This window comes from Ascaphus truei, chromosome 22 (genome assembly GCF_040206685.1).
Source record: "Ascaphus truei isolate aAscTru1 chromosome 22, aAscTru1.hap1, whole genome shotgun sequence".
Taxonomy (NCBI): Eukaryota; Metazoa; Chordata; class Amphibia; order Anura; family Ascaphidae; genus Ascaphus; species Ascaphus truei.
In genome coordinates, this window is record NC_134504.1 from 14,783,356 (window position 1) to 14,805,587 (window position 22,232).

The 22,232-nt window shown below is 53.7% G+C and overlaps 1 protein-coding gene across 2 annotated transcripts in view; it reads left to right on the forward strand.

Annotated features, from left to right (window-relative positions):
* The window catches only part of BAHCC1 (BAH domain and coiled-coil containing 1), a 54,199-nt gene that overhangs the window by 10,473 nt on the left and 21,494 nt on the right, over nucleotides 1-22,232 (forward strand). For both annotated transcript variants that reach the window (XM_075580059.1, XM_075580058.1), the window contains exons 6-14: nucleotides 243-436; nucleotides 580-958; nucleotides 3,109-3,912; nucleotides 9,185-9,372; nucleotides 9,620-9,756; nucleotides 10,406-10,516; nucleotides 19,360-19,474; nucleotides 20,710-20,962; nucleotides 21,219-21,398. In XM_075580059.1, coding sequence (XP_075436174.1) covers nucleotides 243-436; nucleotides 580-958; nucleotides 3,109-3,912; nucleotides 9,185-9,372; nucleotides 9,620-9,756; nucleotides 10,406-10,516; nucleotides 19,360-19,474; nucleotides 20,710-20,962; nucleotides 21,219-21,398 — 2,361 coding nt within the window. The remainder of the gene's footprint in view (nucleotides 1-242; nucleotides 437-579; nucleotides 959-3,108; nucleotides 3,913-9,184; nucleotides 9,373-9,619; nucleotides 9,757-10,405; nucleotides 10,517-19,359; nucleotides 19,475-20,709; nucleotides 20,963-21,218; nucleotides 21,399-22,232) is intronic.

The following is a 22,232-nucleotide window of genomic DNA, read 5'->3' on the forward strand; positions in this document are numbered from 1 at the left end:
TGCAAGAAAACCCCATCATTATTACTATTATTAATAGCAATAAAGTCCTGGTTGCCTCTGCCGACCACATGCCGTGGGGGAGTATGTATGTATATCTATATACAGCGCCCGCCATGTACACAGTGCTTCACCGCAGCAACACGGGGCAGAACCGGAACACATAGTGGTGACAATAGGAAAAGGAGTCCCCTGCCCCGAAGAGCTCACACTCTTAAGTATGCCTGCCATTTCTTCCTCCGCAGCTGATGTCATGGATCAGGCTTCTTTGTGGCCGCCTATGTACCCGGGCCGAGCGCCTGCCTCCCACCTCCAGCACCCAGGACAGCTGCCGGTATACTCCCGCTCGCAGTTTCTAAGGCAACAGGAGCTGTACGCCCTGCAGCAGCAGCAGAGGGCAGCGCAGGCGCTGGAGCTGCAGAGACAGAGCCACCTGCAGGTATGCCAGACCGAGCGATTGGCCACTTTAAAAATGGCTGCCATTTCATGGCGGGGAAGGGTTCCTGTGTGGTTAGCTGTTTCGGTGCCAGATGGGGTCAGCAGGGGGAGTCAAAGCATTGAACCCTTTTCTCCTCTCCCTAGCGGAAGCCAGAGGACCATCAGATAGAGTCTGAGGACCTCCAAGACAAGGCCCTGAAGCACCCCAGCAAAGCAGACGCCTTAAACGCTTCCAAGGGCCACAACCCGTCGAGTCTGCTGCTGCGGCCCCCCTCTGCCCCTGCCCAACCCAGGCTGTCTCCCTGCTGCCACTCGCCCGCCCTGCGACCCCCCTCCAAATGCCCCACACCCCGGCCACTGGCCCCGTGCACTTTACCTGCCTGCCCCGACGCCAGCTCCGTCCGGCTGCCCTGCTCCCCGGCCGTTAGCCCCGTGCCAGTGCAGAGCTCCAAGGGGAAGGACGGAGAGGAAAGGAGGGGGGAGGGGCAGCCCCCCAGAGACTACCCCAAATCACTGGAACCAGGTAAGCGCCAGGAGTGGGCTCCGACACCGATCGGCCAATCAGAAAGCTTCGTTCTGCAAAGCTCACACATGATAATGTAGAACCTTCAGAGAAAGGCAGAGCTCTGATTGGCTCAGGCGGCTGATATAGATACAATGTATCTTCCTGTGCACTCCGTTCTTAGACTGTTCCATTTATACCCAGTATACGGGGGGGAGCTCAGTGTGCACTTTCATGTGCAAATTGATTAAAATGGAGATAATGGGGTTAGTGGTGCAGTACCTCCCTCTTATGTGGTAGCGTGGGCTTCATTTCCGCTCCGCTCACTTCCCGCAGTCCTGTGTACAAGGCACCCTCTTACTGGGGCGCACCGCACTCACTTGCAATAAGAACGCAACAGACTTAACTCACTCCTTCTGCAACTCGCTGCATTAGCCTTGTTTAGTGCGAGAAAGGCCCTGCGGTGAACGGGTTAACGCAGTGTGTGGCAGCCCTCTCTGCACAGCAGCAATGTATTATGGGAATACGCCGAACGGGGCGGGGATCCACACGGCCCTCTAAATGAATTGCACTGGCACTATTGATTGCTTTTTAAATTAAAAACATATTTGCATGCTGCAGGGCCCCTTCATCAGCACGCCCCCGCGTATGGCAGAGAATCTGCTTTAAGGTATAAAAATGACTTGCCGAAATCCACGCGGGACTGGGTCATACCGTGGGACATCCAATGTCAAAGGTCCATCGCCTTAACCCAGGGGTGTCATCTCCAGACCTTAAGCCCCCCCCTCAATCCCTCCTCCCCAACTGGGGCGGGTTTTCAGGATATCCCAGCTTTAGCACAGGTGGCTTACTGAGCCTCTGATTGAGCCACCTGTGCTGAAGCGGGGACTGATTGAACGACCTGTGCTGAAGCAGGGACTGATTGAGCTGCCTGTGCCCCTGAAAACCTGACCTGTTGGGGGGGGGGGGGAGAGCATGAGGACCAGAGTTGAGCACCCCTGCCTTAACCCCAAGGTTAGGAGTCATCGCAGTCTCCTTGAACAGTCCTTGAGAGGGGGCCAGAGGCAGGAGATGCAATTTATCTGCCCGCGTTGTCAGGAGGGGCGGATGGATGCCATTAATAACCATGTGACGATGACAACCCGGAGGGGACGCTGCCGGCCCAGGGCACCTTCAGAGACGCTTCCCGAGACTGAGTGATAACATTTATTTCCCGGTTCTGAGCCTGTGTCAGCTGCATAAACACCCAGAGAAACAGCCGGGATAATGATTCCCCCGCTGTCTGCATTCATCTTCCAAAACTGTCTAATCCCTTCCTCTCACCCACCCCAATTTCTGTCCATCTATCTTCTCCCCCTTCAATAACTTACCCTCCCTTTCTTGCGATCTCTCCCTTTATCCAACTAGCGGTTGACCTGTTCACTTCTCTCTTTTCTCTACCTCTCCCTTTCCCTCTCTATCTCTCTCTCTCTCTCTCTCCCTTTCCTTTTCTCTCTTTCTCTCTCTTTCCTCCTCTCTCTCTCTCCTTCTCTCTCTCTCTCTCCTTCTCTCTCTCTCTCTGAGACAGATTCATGAATTACTTGTAGGGGATAGTGCCACCGATTCCTTAACTCTTAATTTCCCAACTGCCCTCCCTCCTCCTCTCCCGCCCTCCTTTCCTCTTCCATCAGCCATGACTATAATCACATCACGATATGTTGCCCCAAGGTCAGTCAGGGGCCAACCATGGACAACATGCCACAGAGGTTGAGTAATACGGTTCTAGATCATGTTTGAAACCTCAGAGTCTGCTCTTCAGAAGAACCCTTTCTGGTCCTCAAGCTTCTGTCGGTTCTAGTTTTGTTCCTTTGAACGGTTTCACAGCCTGGACAGACCTCTAGTTCAGGGTCACCATTTCAGTGGATAACTTGCTTTGTTATACAGGGTTTTTTTGTGTGTCATTTTTAACCAGCTGATTGTGTTTCCCAGCTGATGACAAAGTGCAGTGAGCACCGGGCACAAGGATTACCTGTGCGACTTCTACTCATTGTAAGGAATCGGTTCCAGACCAGACGGGGTAACCGAGGCCTTAGAATAAATAGATTTCATCTGCTCTGCCCAATTCTGCCGGTGGCTGCTTGATCCCTGTGCCTTGATTTCCCAGTTGATTCTCCTCTTCTTCCTCCTCGCAGATCTCCCTCCTAGATATACCTACCCAGACGTTGTGCGAGCCTACACATCCCCTTCCCCCCACCATGTGCACTCCGCAGACCCTGCAGACACCAAAACTATGCAAACGGCATCGGCTGCGGCAGAGCCCGAGCAGTCCAGGACGTTTACCCCCTCCAAGAACCCCCCGTGTGACACGCCCGTCCCGGGAGGGTCGCTGGAGGTTAGCCAGGAGTTGGCCTGCTTGGGGGAGACGGACCTGAGCGAGATCTGTAGTAGCCAGGGTCCGCTGGGCTCCGAGAAGCCGGGCTGTCAGGAGGAGGCTGTCGCGGGAAGGAGTTTGGAGGTGTCGGAGCAGAGCCGGAAAGATGGGGGACAGGTGGAATTGCTGCGTGAGGAGGAGGAGGATCGGGGACTGAAGCTGAGTGAGGCTGGAGACCTCATGGACACAGCAACCGGACACTTGTCAAACATCTCAGAGGGGCCTGCAGTGGCTCCAGTGACTGTGGAGGAGCCACGTCCCGACGCCAGAGAAGTAAATCAGGAGGTTGGGGAACTGGAATCTGGAGACACAGGGGCAGCAGAACACGAGCCCTCCGCCCCTTCCCTCCCTGCTCATACTGGGCTCCAAGAGTCCGCTTACGGATTGGACACGTTGATAGCAGCCGGTATAACCCTGGGGGACCTCCCTGCTCTCCCTAACGAGGGGAGCCTCTTTCCTCCGGAATACTCCGCCATTGCCCCCAGCTCAGGTATCCATGGGATCGCTCTGCTCAGCGAGTTGGCAGATCTGGCTCTCCAGGCGCGATTGGAAGACACCACACACGGTAAGTGACTCTCAGGTCCTAGCGATTCCAGCCTCGAGGATGTCTGATTATTTCCCTTCCTCGTTCTGATTGCTCGGTTCATAGTGAGATCACCCGTAGGGTTTTATATCACAGAGAAAATGGGAGGCAGAATTGCACTTGAAGGTAGAATAAATGGCTATGATTATGAATTCTTTCAGGGTCGTTCTCATAACTGCTGTGTAAATTATCCAGTCCGGCATCCTTACTGAACCTGAAGGCTAGAGGGTACACTCACTCACTGGAGAGCAGTCTCACTCAAGGGAAAGCAGCGCTACTCTTCACTCACTGGAGAGCAGTCTCACCCCTCACTTATTGGAGGGTAGTCTCACTCCTTACTCAGAGGGCAGTCTCACTCGTGGAGGGCAGTCCGGCTCTCTTCCAAGAGTAGACTCTTGCACTCCTTTGGGTTTTCAGTCCCTGAACTCAGAGTTATGCCATTACAATCCGATCCATGGCCTAGAAGCCCCAAAACTCGCTCATGTAAGCCTGGGGACCTTGGCAGCTCGACCTCTGACTCCATTCACCCCCACTGCCAAGGAAGACTAGCCCCTTTGGCTCCTCTGGCAGCGCAGGGGTTAAAGGAGCAGTCCTACCAATTTGCTGCCTTTGCCAGAAGTCCAGAGGGGAGGGAAGGTCTCTGTGCTAAGAGCAGCTAAAAACCAGAGATCTTGTAAAGTTAATTTCCCCGCAGGCTGGATATTGTCCTCCTCTCCTCTGAGATTATTAAACACAAACAACACAGCCTGGACTCTGAGTGCAGCCTGCTACTTAATCACACACTCTCATACACTGCGTGGCTCCCAAGCCCCCCCCCCCCAATATTACCCTCCAACGCGGCTGTTAAAGCAGGCATTCAGGTGGGTGGGGGAGCTGGCGTGTTCTCCTTCTGCAAATAAACAAGCCGCCGTGCACAGTGAGGCAGAGTATCACCGGGCCTCCGACACTCGGGATGTGTAAATATTGTTCCATTCGGTGTGTGAGATGGGTGATGCCTGCAGGTAATTAGCTGGAACATGTGCACATTACAATGTACAAAGAGTGTTTCCACCAATAGCCCGAGCAGAGAGTTGCAGGCTCGCCTGGAATACGAAGCTCACGAGTCCGCTCTCGTGCGGCAGCCAGAATACCAATGTGAATAACTTCTCGGTGCAGTCGCTGCCTGGGTAGGATTGGACCTTACACTAACGATGTTGGTTACCTGCCCCCCCCCCCCCCCTCCGGGCCCCCCCCCCCCCCTCCGGGCCCCCCCCCCCTGAAATTCATTCACGGTTATCGGATGCTTATTGGTGCTGCAGGTGGATCGTTTGGGCTAACGATGGTATCATAATGATTTCAGAAGCGGAGAGCCAGAAAACGCACAAAGATGCTAGGACAGACAGCCGGGATTATCACTCAGAGAGCAGATAAAGATCATTGAAAGAAGTATTTGCGGTGGAAACACTCAAAGATTGAATACTTGGAGGGAAGGGGGGTTTGGGGAGGGGTATAAGGGGTCAACCCCCTTCATTTAACCTATTAAACATACAGGCGGTCCTCGGTTATCCAACGGGACCCGTTCTGGAAGTAGCGTGGGATAGTGACACCGTTGTAAAGTGAGTCCCATGTTAATCAGTGGCGGCGAGCGTCGGATAACGCATTCCTGCGTCGGGTAACGGCCCACAGGGTGGCATTGTAAAGCGTTGGCTACGCCATTCGTTGTAAAGTGAAACGTTGGATAGCGAGGACTACCTGTACCACTGCCGCTAGGTCGCTGTAATCCTACATGGGACTGTCTCTTTAAAAAAAAACTAAATTATAACAGGACAGACTTTTTAGAACGCATTAACCCCCTCACTGCCAGAGAGGCCAGCCGCTCCTCGCTTTGCACGCCTGTCCGTCAGCGAGGAGCTTAAAGCCGCCCCAATCACCCGCCCCTTCTCGGGGTGACAAATGATCGGCAGCGAGGAGCACTGGGCTGATAATTAGAGCTGCATATTACAGCCTTGCCCCCTCTCCGAGTGCCTGCTACGTCTGACAGGGGAATCATCGCATGCTCTGCGGTGTCAGTTGTAAGACAGATGGGCACGGGCAGGCGTGCAGCGAGCGAGCACCGGAAGCGATGTCTGAAGGGAGAGGAACATTCTCCAAGTAGCTTTTAGCATCGATTGCCTTGCCGGAGAGTGCAGAAGGCAACGCAACCGCATCAAAGGCCCGGCGTGTGCAAGATGCTGCTAAACACGCTGCTCACGTGGGGCATCTTTACGCGGTTAATAACGGGCAAACTGTTCAAACCCCTTTGGCATTCAGAGAGAGACGGGCAACGCATTAAAGGGGTTAAGCCCGGATATTCATTAGCACATTTTTAACCTCCTGTGTTTCACGATAATCTGGGGAATTTCACTTCTGCAAAACTGTGCAGGGATAAATGTGTGTGTATACATGTGGGTGTCATATATATATATATATATATATATATATAAAAAAGTGACACTGTGTGCTCATTTGCATGTCATTTCCCAGAATCCCTTGCTGCAGTGGAAGTGCTGTATGCTGGGTGATAATGGGGAAAGGCGGGGTTGCAGACCTGCCTAAGACATGCAGATGAGCATACAGCTATATTTGTATATATATATATATATATTTATTATAGGATACAAAGACTACCGCATGCACACCTAAGGAAATATAACGGATACTAATAAAGCTGACATATAAATGAATCCAATATAGGAGGCCAGCGGTGCTCCAAGGATAAGAATCATATCTCCTGGGAGAAAAACAGGGGTTCAACTGAAACTGCCATATATAGTGGGGAAGCTACTTGGAGGTTTAATACGGGATAATATTCAGGAATACCTAATGAGAAACATCATTATTAGTAATAGTCAGCATGGATTTATGAAGGATAGATCATGCCAAACTAACAAATAAGGTTACTTTTGAGGAGATAAGTAGGAATTTAGACCAGGGTAATTCAGTTGATGTGGTCTACTTAGATTTTGCAAAGGCTTTTGATACGGTTCCACACAAGAGGTTGGTGTACAAAATAAAGCAAATTGGACTCAGTAATAATATATGCACCTGGATTGAAAACTGGTTGAAGGACAGACAACAGAGGGTTGTCATAAATGGAACTTTTTCAGGTTGGGCTAAAGTCGTGAGTGGAGTACCTCAGGGATCGGTACTGGGACCCCTGCTAATGACCTTGAGGTTGGCATAGAGAGCAAAGTGTCCATCTTTACTGACTAAATTGTGTAAGGTAATAGAATCAGAGCAGGATGTAATTTCTCTCCAGAAGGACTTGGAGAGACTGGAGACATGGGCAGGTAAATGGCAGATGAGGTTTAATACAGATACATGTACGGTTATGCATTTGGGAAGCAAGAATAAACAGGTGACTTACAAATTAAATGGAGATATATTGGGGGAATCCTTGATGGAGAAGGATTTAGGGGTGCTTTTAGACAGCACGCTTAGCAATAGTGACCAAAAATATGCAGTAGCTGCAAAGGCAAACAAGATCTTATCTGCATTAGACGGGCAATGGATGGAAGGGAAGTAAACATAATTATGCCCCTTTACAAAGCATTAGTAAGACCACACCTTGAATATAGAGTACAATGTTTGGCACCACTCTTTTTAGAAAAGATATTATGGAACAAGAGAGACTGCAGAGAAGAGCCACCAAATTAATAAAGGGGATGGACAATCTAATTTATGAGAGACTAGCTAAGTTAGATTTATTTACATTAGAAAAGAGGCGTCTAAGAGGGGATATGATAACTATATACAAATATATTCGGGGACAATACGAGGAGCTTTCAAATCAACTATTCATCCCACGGGCAGTACAAAGGACTCGGGCTCTCCCTTAAGGTTGGAGGAAAGGAGATTTCACCAGCAACAAAGGAAAGGGTTCTTTACAGTAAGGGCAGTTACAGTGTGGGATTCATTACCCATGGAGACTGTGATGGCAGGTACAATAGATTAGTTCAAAAAAAGGTTGGACATCTTTTTAGAAAGGTATACAGGGATATATCAAATAAGTAACATGGGAAGGATGGTGATCCAGGGAATAATCTGATTGCTAATATTTGGAGTCAGAAAGGAATTTATTTTTCCCCTTATGAGATATCATTGGATGATATCACACTGGTGTTTCTTGTTTGCCTGCCTCTGGATCAATATACTGTAAGTACGGATATAGGATACAGTATTTGTCGTCTAAATTTAGCATAGGTTGAACTTGATGGACGAGTGTCTTTTTTCAACCTCATCTACTATGTAACTATATGTAACTATATGTAACTATATGTAGCTATATGTAACTATGCACACAATCAATGCTTTTTAAACCTTTAAGATGTTGAAAGATAAAATAAAACGTTTGGGAATGCAAAGTGTGTTCTAGCTTCGAAATGGCGAGTATCGCAGAGTGTGACATCACAAAACAGCGGCAGGTTCTGTGTCAAGGGCGGCTAACTCCAGTCCTCTAGGGCCACCAACAGGCCAGGTATTGGGGATATCCCTGCTTCAGCACAGGTGGTGTAGTTGAAAACTGAGCCACTGATTGATCCACCTGTGCTGAAGCAGGGATATCCTGAAAACCTGACCTGTTGGTGGCCCTTGAGGACTGGAGTTGGCCACTCCTATTCTGCATTTATTTTAACGATGTCTTCCCAAATTATAATGTTCGTTCACTTTTTAGCCCTTTTTCTGTCACTGAAAATGAAATATACATGTAAATATTAACATTGAATTCGCTTTTCCATCTGGACCCTTCTGGGGTTTTTGTTATTTGTTTAAATCTTCCCGAGTTTTCTGTTTTTTGACTTTTTACATTTACTAAGAAAGTGGTCGTCAATTCTGATTTAATACTTTTAACCAACTGCAACAAGCGTTCTTAGCTCTGAGCCCGTAATGAGACCCCCGATAACGGGCGACGTCCATGAAGCACCTCCTGGCGGTGTCCAACACCATTCACTTGGTCCTGGCACCAGAATGTGTCCTGCAGGGTAGCACCGTTTAGCAAACATGGGCCTTCATCCGCAATGTTGCGGGTCTGTTCAAAGTTGGCTTGTGTGATAGGAAAAGACAATAATGTCTCAATAAGTCATTTTATTCTGTTGAAAAGTCAAGCTGTTATTTTGGAAATAGGAAGTTGGGCTTGTCCGGCCCGTCCCGCAGACTCTGCCCATTGGCTGCCTGTCACAATTTAGTGCTGGAATCCCGTGTGATAACACACCGTCCTTTCTCTCTGGTCTTGCCTTAGCCAACGGAGAGGACTCGGTGGTCTCCGACCTTCAGGTGTTCGCTACCATCGCTGCTGCCTGGTCCCTGGCGGAGGCTGCTGGCCTGGAAGGTGCTGCAGCCGGGTGCCACCTCCCCTGCTGCCCGGGCACTGCCCCCCGGGTTCGCCTGTCGCGTCGGACGTTTACCTGGACGCCGAAATCCAAACCGGTGAGTGCGTGAGTGCCGTGACTTGAACCTTGAGCTATGAGGCAGGTGGCACCTTGACTGGCCCCCGAAGTGGGAGGTCGTGGGTACCAGTTTCCCACAAATGGGAAATGACGTGTTTACTGGATTTCCAGAAGCCGCAGCGCACAAGAGCTGGGGCCAAAACGTTTGGGGGAGGGCGGCAGCGTCACATCCTAGATTCCCTCCGGCACTGCGGCTTTAAGACCGGTCCCCCTTCTCCCCTTGGCAGGTTTGTCCCTTGAAGGCAGCCATAGACCAGCTGGACACGCAAGAGCTGGACAAGCGGGTGACGCTGGCGGAGATCCAGCGGCGATACAAGGAGAAGCAGAGGGAGCTGGTGAAGCTGCAGCGACGTCACGAGCACGAGTGAGTCCCGACCGCCCGGTGACGGCGTTCATTCATAGGGGTGACCCAGTGCTGCCAGCCTGACTCCCCATCCCCGGACTGCGATCCAGTCCTTGTTTTGTCACGCTCAGTAACCCTGTATTTCTATGGAAAATGCGGGCCGGATTAGAATCTTGCGCTGACCCGGAGCCGCATGTTGCAGACGGACGCTGGAAGGCATTGCCATCCTGCGTCTCCTAGCTTCAGTGTGCCAGGGTATTTGGTAACGCCTGTGCCTCGCGTTCCCCACTGTGTGATATGTGGGGTTAGGGAGGGGTTACACTTACATTCGGAGGTGGTACGGAGTTTAAACAACATAGTGTGTGTGCATATTTATTTGCTGGCGGTATATCAATCTCCGCTGGGTCGGTGTAAGGCTGCGCTTATAGCGACGGTGACAGCGACGTCGCGTCAAAACACGTGTGTTGACGCCGTCGCGTGCGCTTATCGGTAGGAGCGGCGCGACGGCTTGGTCGCGACCGCCGGAAGTCACGTCAATGTGATTTTTCCAGCGACCGCAGCGCGACGTCGCGGGCACCGTGAGCGCGGCCTAAGACGGGATGGGCTCCCTGCGACTGACCAGCAGAGCTGACCCTTCAGCAGCCGCCTCACTTTCTCTCTCTGTCCCCAGGAAGGAGGAAAGCTCCCGGAGTCCGGCTCGCAGGGGGCCCGGGCGCCCCAGGAAACGCCTGCACAGCCGCGCCCCCTCATCGCACCGGCAAAGCGACAGCAAGAAGCCCAAGTAAGTCCTTGTAGGGGGGGGGGGGCGACCTGCGACCCGTCCTCGTGCGCCCGCCTCATAAAGCCTTCTGGCGTCAAAATCGCTTGAAATAAAATAAAAAAACAACTGCACCTGGTGGACGCTGAACACTTGTGTTGGTTTTTGAGTTTGTATTTGATAATCCTGGTGCTGCTTTTCTTGGCCGATTTTGGAGGGCTAATAGGAAGCAGCGTTCATACGGGTTAATGAAAAGGTATCGCAACTCCGGGAGTGACACGGCCGCGTGATTGTGTATTGATGTAGACGCTGCAGGGGGCACGCCTCTGTATACCAGCGTCTCTTATCTCTCTGTGAGACACATCTGCTTTGGGTTTGAGGGGCCGCGGTGTCTCTCTTGCTGCAGTTACATCTCCATTGTAATGCAAGACCCTTCAATCTGATATGGGGGGCGGCATCATAAGCAGAAGCAGCTCCACGCGGGCTGACGTTGTGCCTCGCTGGCGTCCCCCCCCTAACTACGCTCCCTCACCCCCTAACTACGCTCCCTCCCCCCCTAACTACGCTCCCTCCCCCCCTAACTACGCTCCCTCCCCCCCTAACTACGCTCCCTCCCCCCCTAACTACGTTCCCTCCCCCCCTAACTACGCTCCCTCCCCCCCTAACTACGCTCCCTCCCCCCCTAACTACGCTCCCTCCCCCCCTAACTACTCTCCCTCCCCCCCCTAACTACGCTCCCTCACCCCCTAACTACGCTCCCTCCCCCCCTAACTACGCTCCCTCCCCCCCTAACTACGCTCCCTCCCCCCCTAACTACGCTCCCTCCCCCCCTAACTACGCTCCCTCCCCCCCTAACTACGCTCCCTCCCCCCCTAACTACGCTCCCTCCCCCCCTAACTACGCTCCCTCCCCCCTAACTACGCTCCCTCCCCCCTAACTACGCCCCCCCCCCCGTGTTTCGGAGCTCGCTCTTGGTCACTGTGTGTATTCTGTCCCAAACGGGATTAAACTTCCTTACGAAACACCGTGCCGCTTTCTCCCTTTCCTCATACTCTCTTCCTTTCTCTTCCCCCCCTCTTGCTTCTTTCTCCACCCGTCTCTCCTGTCCTCTCTTCCTCTCTCACCTTCACCTTTTTCCTCCTTCCGCGTCTCTTGTTCTCCCCCATTGTTAATCCTTGGTTCACTTTTATATTCGCTCTTTCTCTTTTCCCTCCTCTCTCTCCCTCCCCCCCATTCGCAGTCTTCACCTCCTGTCTCTCACTCCCCCCCATCCGCACTCTTCCCCTCCTCTCTCTCACTCCCCCCATCCCCACTCTTCCCCTCCTGTCTCACACCCCCCTCCATCTGCACTCTTTCGCTTTTCCCTCCTCTCTCTCACTCCCCCCCATCCGCACTCTTCCCCTCCTCTCTCTCACTCCCCCCCATCCCCACTCTTCCCCTCCTGTCTCACACCCCCCCCCATCTGCACTCTCTCTTTTCCCTCCTCTCTCTCACTCCCCCCCATCTGCACTCTTCCCCTCCTCTCTCTCACTCCCCCGCATCCCCACTCTTCCCCTCCTGTCTCACACTCCCCCCCATCTGCACTTTCTCTTTTCCCTCCTCTCTCTCACTCCCCTCCATCCACAATCTTTCTCTTTTCCCTCCTCTCTCTCACTCCCCCCCATCCGCACTCTTCCCCTCCTCTCTCTCACTCCCCCCCATCCCCACTCTTCCCCTCCTGTCTCACACCCCCCCCCCATCTGCACTCTCTCTTTTCCCTCCTCTCTCTCACTCCCCCCCATCCGCACTCTTCCCCTCCTGTCTCACACTCCCCCCCATCTGCACTCTTCCCCTCCTCTCTCTCACTCCCCCGCATCCCCACTCTTCCCCTCCTGTCTCACACTCCCCCCCATCTGCACTTTCTCTTTTCCCTCCTCTCTCTCACTCCCCCCCATCCACAATCTTTCTCTTTTCCCTCCTCTCTCTGACTCCCCCCCATCCGCACTCTTCCCCTCCTGTCTCTCACTCCCCCCCATCCGCACTCTTCTCCTCCTGTTTCTCACTCCCCCCCATCCGCACTCTTCCCCTCCTGTCTCTCACTCCCCCCATCCCCACTCTTCCCCTCCTGTCTCTCACTCCCCCCCATCCCCACTCTTCCCCTCCTGTCTCTCACTCCCCCCCATCCCCACTCTCTCCTTCTGGGTCAGTTTGCGGCTCTTACCATCGCTGTTTAATATCGCGAGAAGCAGCGGGGGGGGGCACAGTGACCCCCTGTCACTTGTGTTACTCAGCGCGTCACTATGTTCGATCCGGGGTATATCCATCGCTCACCAATCTATTGCTCTTCTCTTTATCAATCTATTTATCTATCTATCACTTCTCTTTATCTTTCTCTCCCTCTCTCTCCCTGTATATATCACTCCTTTCCCTCTACTTATAACATCTCTCTTTCTCTGCCACTTCTCTCTCTCTCTCTCCCCCTGCTCCCTCTCCTCCTTTCTCTTTCTCTCCCCCTGCTCCCTCTCTCCCCCTTCTCTCTCCCCTTCTCCCTCTCTTCCCCCTTCTCCCTCCCCCTTTCTCTCTCGATCTCTCTCTCCCTCTTGTTCTCTCTGCCTATCACGCCTCTTTCTCCCTTACTTTCCCTCCTCCCTCAATCCCCCCTTCTTCCTCTCCCCCCCCTCTTTCCCCCTGCTCCCTCTCCTCCTTTCTCTCTCTCCTCCTGCTCCCTCTCTCGCTCTCTCCCCCTTCTCTCTCTCTCCCCTTCTCCCTCTTGTTCTCCCCCTTCTCTCTCTCTCTGCCTATCACACCTCTTTCACCCTTACTTTCCCTCCTCCCTCTCTCCCCCCTTCTTCCTCTCCCCCCCTTCACCCTCTCTCCCCCTGCTCCCTCTCTCTCTCTCGCTCTCCCCCCTCTCTCTCTCTATCACTCCTCCTTCCCCTCCTCTCTCGCTCCCCTTTGCATCCCTCTGTTTGCTTATTACATGCCACTTCTCCGGCCTGGGTTTGGAGGGGTGCAGGGAGGGGCGGAGGGAGAGAGGGACCCCCCCCCCCCCACGGCGCTGCATACAAGCCCCTGCCTGCTCCGCAGCCTTTGGGCACATTACTTGCGCAGCTCGCTGCTTCCAGCGCTTTGCCATTACCCATTAACCGCCTGGTTCTGCCATTCCCGCACTCGCGGGCCCTGTGTAATTGTCCTTCTCTGCTACAAATTGCCTCTCCCGGCAGGGCCATTTGCATAAATCCTCGCAGCTAGTCCAAACACGGCTGGAGTGTGTGCGCCATGTATCAAGCGCCACGATTTGGTAATAATAGTTAAATCTCTACTAAATGGCTCCTTCAATTAAGACGGAGGGAGAGAGGGGAAAAAAATGTCTTGATTTGATGTCACAAAACATTAGCAAATGTCGGACGCTTGGAGGGAACGACGGGATTTGAAGAGGCAGCGCAGCGTTTGGGTTGGCAGCACAGCTGTGACATGGGGTAGCGTATGACTGCTGACCGTTAGGAGACATCTTTTGGCCACCGTGGTCCTAGGGGGCTTATTGGTTCCTGGATCAGTGCTGGCTCCCCTGCCGCCCTCCCTCCCTCTCTCGTAGTACACCAGTAGCTGTTTTAGGGCCCGCAGGCGTGAGAAACGGCCGCATCGTTTGTGACCGGAGCTGAGGGCTGTGCGGTTCTGTTAACGCCTTCAATCTGCAGTACCTGGCCCAAAGTGTGTCTGTGTCCCGCGCAGAGCGAGGCGCGTCGCTGTCCCGCGCAGAGCGAGGCGCGTCGCTGTCCCGCGCAGAGCGAGGCGCGTCGCTGTCCCGCGCAGAGCGAGGCGCGTCGCTGTCCCGCGCAGAGCGAGGCGCGTCGCTGTCCCGCGCAGAGCGAGGCGCGTCTCTGTCCCGCGCAGAGCGAGGCCCGTCGCTGTCCCACGCAGAGCGAGGCCCGTCGCTGTCCCACGCAGAGCGAGGCGCGTCGCTGTCCCACGCAGAGCGAGGCGCGTCGCTGTCCCACGCAGAGCGAGGCGCGTCGCTGTCCCACGCAGAGCGAGGCGCGTCTCTGTCCCACGCAGAGCGAGGCGCGTCTCTGTCCCACGCAGAGCGAGGCGCGTCTCTGTCCCACGCAGAGCGAGGCGCGTCGCTGTCCCACGCAGAGCGAGGCGCGTCGCTGTCCCACGCAGAGCGAGGCGCGTCGCTGTCCCACGCAGAGCGAGGCCCGTCTCTGTCCCACGCAGAGCGAGGCCCGTCTCTGTCCCACGCAGAGCGAGGCGCGTCGCTGTCCCACGCAGAGCGAGGCGCGTCGCTGTCCCACGCAGAGCGAGGCGCGTCTCTGTCCCACGCAGAGCGAGGCGCGTCTCTGTCCCACGCAGAGCGAGGCGCGTCTCTGTCCCACGCAGAGCGAGGCGCGTCTCTGTCCCACGCAGAGCGAGGCGCGTCGCTGTCCCACGCAGAGCGAGGCGCGTCGCTGTCCCACGCAGAGCGAGGCGCGTCGCTGTCCCACGCAGAGCGAGGCGCGTCGCTGTCCCACGCAGAGCGAGGCGCGTCTCTGTCCCACGCAGAGCGAGGCGCGTCTCTGTCCCACGCAGAGCGAGGCGCGTCTCTGTCCCACGCAGAGCGAGGCGCGTCTCTGTCCCACGCAGAGCGAGGCGCGTCGCTGTCCCACGCAGAGCGAGGCGCGTCTCTGTCCCACGCAGAGCGAGGCGCGTCGCTGTCCCACGCAGAGCGAGGCGCGTCTCTGTCCCACGCAGAGCGAGGCACGTCGCTGTCCCACGCAGAGCGAGGCGCGTCTCTGTCCCACGCAGAGCGAGGCGCGTCGCTGTCCCACGCAGAGCGAGGCGCGTCTCTGTCCCACGCAGAGCGAGGCGCGTCGCTGTCCCACGCAGAGCGAGGCGCGTCGCTGTCCCACGCAGAGCGAGGCGCGTCGCTGTCCCACGCAGAGCGAGGCGCGTCGCTGTCCCACGCAGAGCGAGGCGCGTCTCTGTCCCACGCAGAGCGAGGCGCGTCTCTGTCCCACGCAGAGCACTGTATTATACACAGAGCAGTGCGTGTCTGTATTATACACAGAGCAGTGCGTGTCTGTATTATACACAGAGCAGTGCGTGTCTGTATTATACACAGAGCAGTGCGTGTCTGTATTATACACAGAGCAGTGCGTGTCTGTATTATACACAGAGCAGTGCGTGTCTGTATTATACACAGAGCAGTGTGTGTGTGTGTGATGCCAGTGATGCGTGCAACACATGACAATAACTCGATGTGGAACCTCACCTTGCATCCTGCCCCTGGGTGACCCCCTCTAATCTGCATCTCTGACCCCCCCGGCCCCTCCTAATAATGTCCGCTCTCTCCCCTCTGCCTTGGTGCTGGCCAGGTATCTCCTGATAGAGAGGTTATTGGTTGCCTAGCAACCTCCTGCATCCTTCCTCACTGGTACCCTACTGCTCTGGCTCCGGGCGGCTGGCATGACGCGGGATGGAAACGGCTGTGACCATTCTGCGCGGCATCCCGTGATAACCTTTCCAGTTACACCTCTCAGGGTGGGGGAGCGTGGGACCCTCTCTGGGTGGGGGAGCGTGGGACCATCTCTGGGTGGGGGAGCGTGGGACCCTCTCTGGGTGGGGGAGCGTGGGACCATCTCTGGGTGGGGGAGCGTGGGACCCTCTCTGGGTGGGGGAGCGTGGGACCCTCTCTGGGTGGGGGAGCGTGGGACCCTCTAAGGGTGGGTGAGCGTGGGACCCTCTCAGGGTGGGGGACTGTGGGACCCTCTCAGAGTGGGGGAGCGTGGGACCCTCTCAGGGTGGGGGAGCGTGGGACCCTCTCAGGGTGGGGGAGCGTGGGACCCTCTCGGTGGGGGAGCGTGGGACCCTCTCAGGGTGGGGGAGCGTGGGACCCTCTCAAGGTGGGGGAGCGTGGGACCCTCTCAGGGTGGGGGAGCGTGGGACCCTCTCTGGGTGGGGGAGCATGGGACCCTCTCAGGGTGGGGGAGCGTGGGACCCTCTCAGGGTGGGGGAGCGTGGGACCCTCTCAGGGTGGGGGAGCGTGGGACCCTCTCAGGGTGGGGGAGCGTGGGACCCTCTCAGGGTGGGGGAGCGTGGGACCCTCTCAGGGTGGGGGAGCGTGGGACCCTCTCAGGGTGGGGGAGCGTGGGACCCTCTCAGGGTGGGGGAGCGTGGGACCCTCTCAGGGTGGGGGAGCGTGGGACCCTCTCTGGGTGGGGAGCGTGGGACCCTCTCTGGGTGGGGGAGCGTGGGACCCTCTCTGGGTGGGGGAGCGTGGGACCCTCTCTGGGTGGGGGAGCGTGGGACCCTCTCTGGGTGGGGGAGCGTGGGACCCTCTCAGGGTGGGGGAGCGTGGGACACTCTGGGTGGGGGAGCGTGGGACTGTACTCGTCCCGTTACCTCTGCTGAGAGGCTTTTCCGTGCACTCACCCCCATTTCAAAAAGAACCATCTTCTCCGGTGGGGGGCCGAGGTGGTCCTTTCCTTCCATGTAGTAACAAAGGAGGGGGGGGGGGAGTAGGTGGTATCATACCTCACTCCCTCTCCCTCCTTAGTTACTACACGCTATGTGTTGTTAGATTGAGAGTCTTCGTCTTATTCTCACTTTATGATTTGTATTGCGGGCGGGCAGGTGTTCATAGAGTATTGTTACCCTGTGCTGAAGAGCCAGGATGGGTGCCCGGGGAGATAACATGACAAAAGTAATGCTGCATGGTAACACAACTGCTGCAGTGCCTTGTCATTCCGGTTGCATCCTGCCTACAGCATTTATAAGATCACAGACAACAAGCCTGTCCCTGGAAGCGTGTGTGAGCAGTGAAGGGGTTACACTGACCCAGCGGAGGCGCTGGGCGGATTTAGGAGGCTTTGAGATGCTTTTACTGGGGATATAAAGGCTGACTGCAATCAGCTCTGCAAAACCCGCAGTCTGTTAAGAAATCCCCGCGGCCAGACTGACCTCTGATGCCCCCGTGCTGTCCCCGGCTCCCCCGCCCAGACTGGTGTGGTGATATATATGGCTATCTCTCACTGTGCCAGTCACAATAATAGCCAGGACAATGAAAATGCACCGGCTGAGCCCGAGCACCTCCAGAACATTCTCCTGTTCAGATGATGCCTTAACCCCTCTAGTGCCTGAGATGGCATGCATCGTGAAGCGGTTAAGTGCAACTCATTTAACGTCTTTGCTGGCAGGAGGGCCAATCGCAAGGCAGGCCCACAAACACGCCTGCTTTGGGATGACACACGGACTAACTGTTATGGGGACATTGTATCGGGCAGTGCAGTCCTGGCTATGTAACAATGCGCCATCGCCATTGGTGTTATTGTGGGGTTAGCGCTAAACAAAGAAACATTCAATTCTACCTACACTAAAATATACAGACTGTGTGCCCCCCCCAAACATATTTAAAACCAGAGACATAACATAAAACACAGACAGAGCTCAGTGCACATCCAGAAAAACTTATATACGGTACAGTGCCTAAATATACATGTATAAATAACTAATAAATAAAATGGTCTTTTAGTTTAACATTTTGGCCAAATTGTTGTAAGCCCCTGAGCGAACTGCACGGCAGACCACGTTTCAAGGGTCCCTAACACTAATATAAATTCTTAATAACCTGTGCATTGCCAGGAAGAATGATTTATAATAAATCTGTCAAAATTAGTTGCAAAAGTTCTAAGTCTGATTGAAGCTTTTATTAACCTGTACATTACCAGGAAAAGCACTCTGTATTAGATTTGTCACAATCACACTGTAAGCAGGCAAGTTCCCCTGAGAGTGGGAGATGCCATGGAGTGAGCTTTTAGCCATTTAAATGTGGGGGGGGAGTGAGCTTCAATTAGGTAGGAGGCTGCCACCCTCCAATCAGCTAAGACCAGCTGAACAAGAATTATAAAACATACAGGACACCTACAAGCTCATATTGAACCCCCAAAATACCCACAACATATATATAAGCATATAAGTTTCACAGAGGAGTGCTACTGAGCACCCCCCCCAAGCATCCCACGCACCCCCCCCCCCCCCAGCGTCCCACGCGCCCTCGCCAGCCTCGCCAGTGTCCCACGCGCCAGCGTCCTGCGCCGTCCCTAATAATTTCATACTTACACAGTTATTCATCCCCCCCGAGCTGTGAGTGTTTATTTGCCGGTGCTGGGGATCCCAGACAGTATGAGTCAGTGTAAATAGATGAGCAGACCGGGTGGGGGGGGGGGGGGTGGGTGGGAGGGGTCTGCGAGGGGTATTCCCCGCCCCCCCCCCCCCCAGTCACACAGAATGTGACACAAGGTAGTGCGGTTAGTAGCGGGCAGCGGATCAGCTCCCTGGCTGGAGACACAGCGCTTTGTGCAGGAGTGTGTGCGAGGAAGTGCAGAGGGAGCTGGAAACTTACAGGAAGCCTGCACATTATACACCCCCGCGGTACCCTGCCGCATTGTAACATGTACGTGTGTCCAGGCCAACGCGAAATAACCGCGCTTTAATGCAGCATGCGAAACCCTGAGTCTGGTGAAGCACGTGTGAGGCATATACGTGTACACGCACGCAGCTCTCGCCAAAGCACATCCAACATGGCGTCATCTCGCCTGCCTCTCATCCCCACCACACGCCAGCAAAGAGGCCTGCCACTTAACCCCTCCAAGACCAGAGGCCTGCATTACTCACTGCTCTCCCTGCACACAGACACTTCTCCTATACTGCATAGATTGCAAGCTCTTCAGGACAGAGGCCAGCCTGCCACCTCTCACCTTGTTAGCTCTTCACCAGCAGAGCAGCTCAGGCCAAACTTGTCAGTGAGTGAGGCAGAGATGTGAAGGTGGATACCGCGCAGACAGTGCGCAGACAGTGCGCAGACACCGGCGGCGGGCGACATGCTGCTATAAACCCCCTTCTCCTCCCAGGTCTCTGAGCAGCAGCTTAACCCTCCTGTGTGCGGAGCTGCGGGGAGACGGCGACACGCAGAAGAGCGGCATTATGGAGAAGAGTTACAGCAGCCGGGAGCACCCAGGCGGAGCGGTGAGTTTCATGGACACCTTATGCGTTCAAGGGGAGGGGTGCTGACGGTGCTGGTCTTTGATGTGGGCACACCTGTGCAAGTCATGTTATCTTCTTGCGATAACAAAAGCAAAATAAATAATACATGTAGTGTTTGGGGAGGGGAAAGGAGACGAATATTTCCTACATACCACACATCTGTAAGTACGGATATAGGGTAAAGGAACTGTCCTTTAAATTTAGCATAGGTTGTACTTGATGGACGTACGTCTTTTTTCAACCTCAACTACTATGTAACTATATGTAACTAGTAACTATATGTAACTATACGTAACTAGTAACTATACGTAACTAGTAACTATATGTAACTAGTAACTATATGTAACTATATGTAACTAGTAACTAGTAACTATATGTAACTAGTAACTATATGTAACTAGTAACTATATGTAACTAGTAACTATATGTAACTATACGTAACTAGTAACTATATGTAACTATACGTAACTAGTAACTATATGTAACTAGTAACTATATGTAACTAGTAACTATATGTAACTATATGTAACTAGTAACTATATGTAACTAGTAACTATATGTAACTATATAACTAGTAACTATATGTAACTATATGTAACTAGTAATTATATGTAACTATATGTAACTAGTAACTATATGTAACTAGTAACTATATGTAACTAGTAACTATATGTAACTAGTAACTATATGTAACTAGTAACTATATGTAACTATATGTAACTAGTAACTATATGTAACTAGTAACTATATGTAACTATATAACTAGTAACTATATGTAACTATATGTAACTAGTAATTATATGTAACTATATGTAACTAGTAACTATATGTAACTAGTAACTATATGTAACTAGTAACTATATGTAACTAGTAACTATATGTAACTATACGTAACTAGTAACTATATGTAACTATACGTAACTAGTAACTATATGTAACTAGTAACTATATGTAACTAGTAACTATATGTAACTATATGTAACTAGTAACTATATGTAACTAGTAACTATATGTAACTATATAACTAGTAACTATATGTAACTATATGTAACTAGTAATTATATGTAACTATATGTAACTAGTAACTATATGTAACTAGTAACTATATGTAACTAGTAACTATATGTAACTATATGTAACTAGTAACTATATGTAACTATATGTAACTAGTAACTATAGATCTGATATCTGTGAACTGATTGTCTTCCTCTGCTCAGGTGAAGGTGCATTGTAAGAAGATGGTGTGCCCGCAGAACAAGCTGGCATCCAAGCTGGCACGGAAGGTTTCCCAGCTCAAGAGCAAAGCACTGGGCTCGGCCGGCAACGCGTTCCGCCGGAAAGAGACCCTTCCGGTCAGCAAGATCCAGAAGAAGCTGCCGCGCCTCCGAGCTTCGGGTCTCATGGTCAAGCAGGGGCCGGAGCGGAAAGCGCAGCAGCGATTCAGACCGGCGACCCCTGCGGACGGGGCAGGTGAGCGGCTGCAGACAATAACCCAGTGCCACGTGGGTAGGGCCTCCGTGGCTTAAATTAGTGTGGCAGCTCTTACCACCGAACCACATAGGAAATGGGCGATCGCTTTTGACTAATCCTACACCATCCCGTGACTAATTGTGATACTTTCAACAGCAACCTGGTCGTAGGCACATCCACAATGATGGGTAGCGAGTATGTTCCCCGTGTTAGTGGTAGAAGGGGCACTTTGTAACCCCCTCCTCCTCCTCCTCAGATGAAGACTCTGAAAGTGAAGATGAGGAGCCGGACCTCCCGGGACTCGCGACCCACGACGCCGGCGCGGCGCTACACCCTCCGGGTAACCCGGCGCTGGTGGGGCCCTCCCCCTCCTCGGTGGTTAAGATGGAAGCCAACCAGAAGGCCAAGAAGAAAATAGAGAGGCAGGGGCTTTTAGGTGAGGCGTCGGGGTAAGAGGGACAGGGGGGGTTATAGGGAAAGTTTGCGGCTCCATCATGTTATCTGAGACAGGGGGGGAGGGGGGACAGACTTTCAGGAATCCCATATGTGACCCCCCCCCCCCTTGTTGCTTATCACACATTTTAGTAACCAGGGTTTCTCTATCTCTCCCCATGTTCTGTCGCCCTCTTACCCTTCTCTCTACTACACCTCCTGCCTCTTTCCCTCTCCCCCCCTCCCCACGTTCTCCTCCCTCTCCTCTCCCCCCCTCCCCACGTTCTCCTCTCTCTCCTCTCCCTCCCCACTTTCTCCTCCCTCTCCTCTCCCCCCCTCCCCACGCTCTCCTCTCTCTCCCCCCCTCCCCACGTTCTCCTCCCTAACCCCCCTCCCCACGTTCTCCTCCCTCTCCTCTCCTTCCCCACGTTCTCCTCCCTCTCCTCTCCCGCCCTCCCCACGTTCTCCTCCCTCTCCTCTCCCGCCCTCCCCACGTTCTCCTCCCTCTCCTCTCCCTCCCCACGTTCTCCTCCCTCTCCTCTCCCTCCCCACTTTCTCCTTCCTCTCCCTCCCCACTTTCTCCCTCTCCACGTTCTCCCTCTCTCTCCCTCCCCACATTCTCCTCCCTCTCCTCTCCCTCCCCACGTTCTCCTCCCTCCCCACTTTCTCCTCCCTCTCCTCTCCCTCCCCACGTTCTCCTCCCTCTCCTCTCCCCCCTCCCCTCCCTCCCCACGTTCTCCTCCCTCTCCTCTCCCCCCTCCCCACGTTCTCCTCCCTCTCCTCCCCCACCTCCCCACGTTCTCCTCCCTCTCCTCTCCCTCCCCACGTTCTCCTCCCT